Below are 8,962 nucleotides of genomic sequence, written 5' to 3'. Positions count from 1 at the left end.
ACACTGCATCGCTGAGCCTAAGCCTTTGTGGACATAATCCTCAGCCTCTAGCAGGATCAGACCTGAGGTTAGCTCACCAGTAGTAGTATATGCACAAAAGAGTGTAGTTCCACTTGGCTATGAAAGCATGGCACAGCAGGAATTTACTGTTATGTTGCAAAGAAGCTTTATGCTACATCCAGCCTAAAATGTTCCTCTGACTCTTGCAGTGCAACCATTCTCACCCACCTTGTCTCTAGTTGAGAATTGTCAGAGATCTGGCATTTTGGAGTTTGTGTGTGTGTGTGGGGGGGTTTCTTATCTGACCATATTTGGTACAAAAATGAAGTGGAATCAACTTAGCACTTTCATTTTAAAATTAAAAAAACACTCTCTGGCCCCTTCTCAGAGAAGCAATTTGTGATTTAGTCCTAAGTGGAGCACAGGATCAGGTCCAAGAGGTAAATATAGCTGGACCGCGTGGTAATAGTGACCATAATATAATTAAATTTAACATCCCTGTGGTGGGGAAAACACTGTAGCATTTAAGTTCAGAAAGGGGAACTACACAAAAAGGAGGTTAGTTAAACAGAAATTAAAAGATACAGCACCAAAAGTAAAATCCTTACAAGCTGCATGGAAATGTTAAAGACACCATAGTAGAGGCTCAATTTAAATGTATACCCCAAATTAAAAAACATAGAGAATAAAAAAAAAGAGCCACCATGGCTAAAAAACAAAGTAAAAGAAGCAGTGAGAGGCAAAAAGGCATCCTTTAAAAAGTAGAAGTTAAATGCTAATGGAGAAAATAGAAAGGCGCATAAACTCTGGCAAATGAAGTGTAAAAATATAATTAGGAAGGCCAAAAAAGAATTTGAAGTACAGCTAGCCAAAGACTCAAAAAGTAATAAAAATTTTTTTAAGTACATCAGAAGCCAGAAGCCTGCTAAACAACCGGTGGGGCCACTGGACGATCTAGATGCTAAAAGAGCAATCAAGGAGGATAAGGCCATTGCAGAAAAATGAAATGAATTCTTTGCGTTGGTCTTCATGGTTGAGGATGTGAGGGAGATTCCCAAACCTGAGCCATTCTTTTTAGGTGACAAATCTGAGGAATTGTCCCAGATTGAGGTTTCATTAGAGGTGGTTTTGGAACAAATTGATAAACTAAATAGTAATAAGTCACCAGGACCAGATGGCATTCTGAAGGAATTCAAATGTGAAATTGCAGGACTACTAACTGTCATCTGTAATCTATCGTTTAAATTAGCTTCTGTACCAAATGACTGGAGGATAGCTAATGTGATGCCAATTTTTAAAAAGAGCTCCAGAGATGACCCCGGCAATTACAGGCCGGTAAGCCTGACTAGTACCAGGCAAACTGATTGAAACTATAGTAAAGAACAAAATTGTCAGACACATAGATGAACATAATTTGTTGGGGAATAGTCAACATGATTTTTGTAAAGGGAAATCATGCCTCACCAATCTACTAGAATTCTTTGAGGGGGTCAACAAGCATGTGGACAAGGGGGATCCAGTGGATTTAGATTTTTCAGAAAGCCTTTGACAAGGTCCCTCACAAAAGGCTCTTAAGCAAAATAAGCAGTCATGGGATCAGAGGGAAGGTTCTCTCATGGATTGGTAACTGGTTAAAGGATAGGAATAAATGGTCAGTTTCAGAATGGAGAGAAGTAAATAGTGGTGTCCCCCAGGGGTCCTATTCAACATATTCATAAATGATCTGGAAAAGGGGGTAAAATTTGCAGATGATACAAAACTACTCAAGATAGTTAAGTCCCAGGCAGACTGCGAAGAGCTACACAAGTATCTCACAAAAATGGGTGACTTGGCAACAAATGGCAGATGAAATTCAACGTTGAGAAATGCAAAGAAATGCACATTGGAAAACATAATCCCAACTATACATATAAAATGATGGGTTCTAAATTAGCTGTTACCACTCAAGAAAGAGATCTTGGAGTCACTGTGGACAGTTCTCTGAAAACATCCACTCAATGTGCAGCAGCAGTCGAAAAAGAAAACAGAATGTTGGGAATCATTAAGAAAGGGATAGATAATAAGACAGAAAATATCATATTGCCTCTGTATAAATCCATGGTACGCCCACATCTTGAATACTGCTTGCAGATGTGGTCGCCCCATCTCAAAAAGATATATTGGATTTGGAAAAGGTTCGGAAAAGGGCAACAAAAATTATTAGGGGTATGGAACGGCTGCCATATGTGGCGAGATCATAAGACTTGGAAAAGAGACGACTGGGGGGATATGATTGACGTCTATAAAATCATGACTGGTGTGGAGAAAGTAAATAAGGAAGTGTTATTTACTCCTTTTTATTTACTCATAAAAGAAGAACTAGGGGCCACCAAATGAACTTAATAGGCAGCAGGTTAAAACAAATAAAAGGAAGTATTTTTTAACACAATGCACAGTCAACCTGTGGAACTCCTTGTCAGAGGATGTTGTGAAGGCCAAGACTATAACAGGGTTCAAAAAAGAACTAGATAAGTTTATGAAGGATATGTCTATCAATGGCTATTAGCCAGGATGGGCAGGGGTAGAGTCCCTACCCTCTGTTTGCCAGAAGCTGGGAATGAGCAACAGATCACTTGATGATTACCTGTTCTGTTCATTCCCTCTGGGGCACCTGGCACTGGCCACTGTCAGAAGACAGGATACTGGGCTAGATGGACCTTTGGTCTGACCCAGTATAGCCATTCTTATGTATGTTCTTGTCAAGGAATATGTTTTCATTTGCCATTCCAAATATTTGATCAAACCCCATTTTTAAAACCAACAAAAGGGTTTTCAATCACTTACGTGAACCTGTTCTTTAAGTTTAAGGATAAACTTCCCTGCTCCCTTCCACTTGCTCTGTGCCTGAAACACACACTCTTGGTCAGAGAGAATTCTCTGTGATGGCTTAGATGTTGACTTTTTGTTTGCTAGCTCTTTCGTCACCTCCTCCAAGAGGACATAGTCATTTGGGTTGGGATTACTCAGAATGCTGTAGGAATACTTGGCTTTGCAAAGAGTCTGTTTAAAAAAAAAAAAAAAAAAAAAAAAGGCAAATTAAAGACATAATACCCCACTGTGTTTACTGAGTAGATGCTTAGTCCAAATTGGCAGAAGCAAAGAGCTTCTTTGCTGAGGATCTGTCCCATTAACTGAGAAAAAACTCAGTTAACATTTCTTGTATGAGCCCACCTCTAACAAATGAATAGGGAACTTACTGAGTGGAAACAGGAAAAAACTGAAAGAAAGGCTTTCTACCTGTTGTATTACATCCTGTGCTGTGCTAAAGCGGGGAGCTTTGATGACAGTGCGAGGCTGCTCTGGGGAAACATCATGCACTTGAACAAAGAAACTATCGTCTTCAGAGCTAATGTTTGCATCTTCTTTCTCTTCTTGAAAAATGTTTCTCCCATTCAAATTCTGTGGAAAAATGTAAAGAGAAAACAAAAAATGTATTTAGTTGAGAAAAGTGACCTAAAGGTTGGATTTTTAAAAGGGTCTTACGTCACCTAATGGGAATGTTAATGCACTTCCACTGCCTAGAACAGACTGCCACCTCTGGATTTGTTCCAAATTGTAAAGGTGTTTTGATGGTGACTAGTGTCCCATGAAGACTAAAACTAAACCTTCACACTAGTTTTTAGTTATGATTTAAGATGGATTTTGACCTGTGTTTTCCAAAGTGAAGGGCTCATGCATTAATTCAGTGTACCTAGCTCCTCACACAAAACTCAAAATAATACTCTCAACTGAATAAGCATACACTTGTTTCCCCCAAGCAAATGCAGACCTGGTAACCTTTTGTTTTGTGGAGGATGAAGTAAATGCACCAAAATAAGACTGGATTGGAGGCTAGGAAAAAAGATGTGCAATAAAGATTTTACAAAACCAAGCTGCAACAGAAGAACTGTAGGAATAATAAAGGGATAAAAAATATTTCTCTGCAAATTTAGCAAATAAAATTTGCACTGACAGAACTTTTCATTCTCAAACATCCCAAGAGTTAAATAAACTTTCATAAATTTTGTGTATATGTGTTTATCTAAATATACAAATGGATATGTACACACATATATGTTAAAACTAAATAATTACCACTGAGTGCTGAACAGAGTTTCAAGTGTCAGCACTCCTGAAAACCAGGTCATTTCATTAGGTGCCTTTCTACTTCTGACTCTTCTCCCTGCACCCGAATCCCTGTATTTGAGGACATCTCATGGATGTTCTGACTGACAGCAGCTAAAACTGACTTCTTTTCCTTCTGGAACCCTGCCTCTTCCCCCATTTTGTCACTGACAACACCTTCCCCATCCTCTCCGTTGCTGAGGTTCTTTATCTAAAGGTAATTATCAATTTAAATAAGAAAAAGCCTTGCTGTCTCCATAGTATACCCTTGCTAATAATTACAATCTAGTGTTCCAACAGCTATAACCCTCATCTACCTTACTCCTTTCATTCCTTATATTTGACATGCTTTCATATCTAATCACTATTAAAAATCTAAACTCCTTGGGAGCAGGGACTGTATTTTTTTTGTACAGTGCCCAGTACAATAATGGCCTGATTCTGATTTATACAAATACTAAATAATAACGATGATGCATTTCAGAGATCAACAGGGCTGTGTGAAAGTGTATCTGTCTTTGCACAGGTAGACTAAATGATAGGTGCATAAAACTTGACAATGCTCAGCTGTCCTCTGTTAATGCTGTGTGTGTCAATAAGATTTAACTTCCAGTTAGCAAACCAAATGTGATGCTCTTATTGTCCCTCTTGTGATCATTATTTTTAGCTATGTATGTAAATGACAGTTTTTCCAGAACAAACTTACTTCCTCTTGGGTTTTAAAGATAATCCTTCCAACATATCCTTCTTCTGGGAACCAGCTGTTCAAAAGCTGTACTAGCCCTTCCTCAGGGCCAATCACTCTCTGGAATGGTGGTTTCCTGCACTCAGTCTTTTCTTTAGATATAAAACATTTTTCCTCCATCAGAAAATAATCTGGAGCACGTGATTCAGTGCTTTTTGTGGTAGCCAAAATCTGAGACAGAACCACAACATATATACAACTATTAGAATGCTAGACATAAACAGTGCTTGTTTAGTAGCTATGAATGAATGTGTATACAAAAAGCTATGATCAATTATTTAATTCTGGTGGTGTAGACAAGTATTTCTGATCTGCTACTCATAACTAATATACAGTTCTCTTTAGATTACCCAAACAGTTCAACTATTCCAGACAAGGCAATACTATTTGAATTATATGTCTGTCCAGTTTGGCTGGTCAATTTATTCATAAACCCAGGACAGTACAGTATTTTCCCACTGCTGAAATAACAACCCCTGTTGAGTTAATCAGTTTTAGGTTTTTCTACTCATGAACTAAGCCCTTTAACATTTACTCTGTATTTCTAGAATATTCAAAGAATTAAACAGAAAAGTGTACATGCAAGGGCAACCAGCCTAACCCACTGTTCAAAAAGCTCTCATATCTTTGTTTGCCCAGACATTAAAATAGTGATAGGTAATATGGTGTCCAAACAGATCTTCAGCACCAGAGAAAAAACGTTGTCATTATCCAGCTTTAACTTCATGTTCAGCTGTTGCTCAGAAGTGATTCACAGTATACAGTATTATCTCAAACTGGCCCGATCACAGTTAATAGCCTACAGTACCCCTGACAGAAAATGCTGTGAGGAAGGGATTTGAAGGGTAGATTGGACATTCTCATTAAATTGTTTTTGGCTAGATCAGAAATACCTCAAGAACCATCTGTCTTGGGGTATTTGGCCTTTCTGCTCCTGGTGGATCCTGGAAGTATGGTAACAAAAACTTTTCAAACCATGGCTCAGTCTGAATTTTGCACAAAGCTTCAGATTATTCCTCATTTTAGCTGGTTCCTAATTATAATAATCATCAGAGAGATGCAGAAAAATTGGTCTTATGTTGACAACAGCATTCAGTTGGTACATAATAGCTCAGTGGTTTGAGCATTGGCCTGCTAAACCCAAGGTTGTGAGTTCAATCCTTGAGGGGGCCACTTAGGGATCTGGGGCAAAAATTAGTACTTGGTCCTGCTAGTGAAGGCAGGGGGCTGGACTTGATGACCTTTCAAGGTCCCTTCCAGTTCTATGAGATAGGTAGGTATAATTGCACAGGTATTGTGGCAGTTTCAGGACACTGCACTTTCTTCCCTTAGACTGGGATTTGAGTCATTCTGCCATGTTCTAACACTGCAATGTCATCACCCTTGATGTGGGCTTCATTTTCATATAAGATTCCTCTACAGTGATCAGCTTTAGGCAGCTTTGTGCAACAACAACCCAGAGTAACAAGGGCATTGGTCTTTTAAAACTGCATGCTAAGATCAGTTCAAGGTGATTTGAAAAAGCTTATATTAAATTCCTAAAATTCTGGTTATTTTAAATGTTTTTATTAATAAAATATTAACTTTCAAAGACCCCAAATTACATAGATGTCTTCTATAAAGCCAAATTAAACTAAATTTAAGTAGGTACTCTAATAGTAGGTAAAGCATCATGTTATTTAATAACTACAGGTGATCCTGACCTCAGTTTTGCATTTCATCTGAAAGACAGCATCTCCAACAGCAAACTACACTCTACCAGGCTGCAGGTTTGGTTCAGCACTGATTCAAGAAGAGTACCAACTACAGAATCACCAGTCACCAAAGAACCCTGTTTTCCTTCTCAGTACTGACCGAGTCCAACTCTCCCTTTGTTTAATTCACAGCCCAAGGTAGTATGGCAATAAGGAATTCTTCTAATGAACTTCGCAATGGTCATTAAAACCACTAGAGGAGCTGTGACATTGAATATATACAAAACCAAAAAGAAACTTAGGATATGATAAAATATTAAAGTAATGATTTGTTATGAGAACCGTATGTCATGTGGACTTTGATTTATCATTAAATAATTAACCATATACAGCTCCTTCTTGTAACAAAATGTAGCCTCCTGTAATTTTAGCTAATTATTTTTTGTCATATTGATTAATTAAAACTGCAGGACTGCAAAAAGAAAACTAAATTTTATATATATTTTTGTTACTGAATTGCATTTCATATATTAAAAATCATTACCTAAAGGTCAAGATTTGGAAAAGTTCACTGATATCTTAGCTGTTCAATTAATTCCTTAGCAAAAAGATTTACAAAATAATCTCTTACCCTTTAAAGTGGTAAAAAAAATATATTTGTTAATGCATCCATTTTATTAAATGTAATGATTCCAAATAAAAGTAGGAATGTCAGATACTGCCCAGCACATAGCTGGTTACTATGGATTCTTGTGACCTTCTATATAGGGCAAGTGAACATACTTACTTGATGAAGAAGCTGTGCTGCTGTAGTCCCTTCACTTATAGTAAAAACAGTAAAGGGTTCAGGGCCTGGAATTCCATGTATTGTGACCTTGTACAATGTTGAAGTTCTCTTCTCTTCTGTGCTAAACAACTGTTCAAAAGACAGTTAATATTTTTTCAGATATATAGACATGTTATCTATAGGTCTCACAGAAAATGCATAGACAATCTATAAGTACCTACACGCTCTTCAATCTAGCAGACAGAGGTATAACAAGATCTGATGGCTGGAAGTTGAAGTTAGGAAAATTCAAACTGGAAATCAGGCACAAATGTTTAACAGTCCGAGTAATTAACTATTGGAACACCTTACCCAAGGATCTGCTAGATTCTCCATTACTGGATGTCTGTTAACCACAAGTTATTAGGCTCAATGCAGTAATTACTGGGTGTAGTTTTATGGTTTATGAATAAGGTCAGACAAGTTGATTACAATGGCCCCTTCTAGCCTTAAAATCCATGAGTATGTATATATAACATACTTCCTCTTGGTGGGTTATTAATTAGCCTTTGTTCTGCTGATGCCTGTTGCACATGGGATAGCCAGGAGATATGTTTTGTTTGACATAATAATATACATTAGGCATCAGCAATGGGATTAATAATACATTTTCAAATAAATAAAAAAATAAAAAGTCCAGCACTCTGAGCTGCTTTATACAGATTATACCCCTGGTGAGGCCCCTTTTCCTATTACAGAGTTCTATCACCTTCCCATTTTTTTCGCGCACCTTGTCTCTCTAATATTCTGGGACCAACACAGCTATAACACTGCAAAGAGCCATCTCATTGTGTCAGAGACAGAAGCAATTGTCTCTGACTTACATCACTTTTGGTCTCAACTGAACTGCTAATGATACATGTATAAGGAAACAGACACTGGACAGACAACTTTGCTCCCACCCCTATGACCAACACTGAATATGACTCAACCAGACTCAAGGATCTAGCTCAGTGATATTCAGACTGAGGCCCCTGAGCCACAAGTGGCTCTTTAATGCAGCTCTTTTCAGCACATGATATTAAAACACGGTGTGATTTAATTATTAACCAATCTAAGTTATTAACCAAGCAGGATGCTTTTACTATGCTATTAACCGATTAAATAAAGTTATTAACTTATTTGCTCTGAGCATTATATATATATTATAAAACTAAATATTTGCCGTTTAACTATGAATAAATGTAAATAATGTAAATGAGACCATGAATTCACACTACTGTGGCTCTTTTGGGTAATGTTGCTCGCTAATTTGGCTCCTGAACCACTGAAGTCTGAGTATCACTGATATAGCTGATTAAACTTTTTGGCATTTAACTGTATATAGCCTTAAAATTATTGATACTTAAAGATATAACATAAGGAGAAATCTATGGATATGCCCCGAAGGCCAGATTTTCAAAGTATTTAGGCACCTAAAGATGCAGATAGACACCTACTGTGTTTTTCAGAATCACCTTGGCACAGCTAACTGCCACTTTAGGTGGCAAAGTCCAACATTTGGGTGCCGGGAGATCTCCAAATGCTCTGTTCAACTGCCACTTAACCCTGTAG

General features: G+C 37.6%; 1 protein-coding gene across 1 annotated transcript in view; it reads right to left on the bottom strand.

Moving 5' to 3' along the window:
- PLCE1 (phospholipase C epsilon 1) overlaps window positions 1-8,962 on the bottom strand; it is a 292,755-nt gene that overhangs the window by 5,592 nt on the left and 278,201 nt on the right. Inside the window, exons 32-35 of the mRNA XM_026650913.2 lie at window positions 7,370-7,498; window positions 4,850-5,059; window positions 3,277-3,438; window positions 2,824-3,039 (exon numbers count right to left, since the gene is read on the bottom strand). Of these exons, the coding sequence (XP_026506698.1) occupies window positions 2,824-3,039; window positions 3,277-3,438; window positions 4,850-5,059; window positions 7,370-7,498 (717 nt within the window). The remainder of the gene's footprint in view (window positions 1-2,823; window positions 3,040-3,276; window positions 3,439-4,849; window positions 5,060-7,369; window positions 7,499-8,962) is intronic.

Source organism: Terrapene carolina, unplaced genomic scaffold (assembly GCF_002925995.2).
Source record: "Terrapene carolina triunguis isolate 2854851 unplaced genomic scaffold, T_m_triunguis-2.0 Scaffold95, whole genome shotgun sequence".
Classification (NCBI taxonomy): Eukaryota; Metazoa; Chordata; order Testudines; family Emydidae; genus Terrapene; species Terrapene triunguis.
Note: the sequence above shows the minus strand (reverse complement) of the source record. Positions and strands in the feature narration are given on the sequence as shown.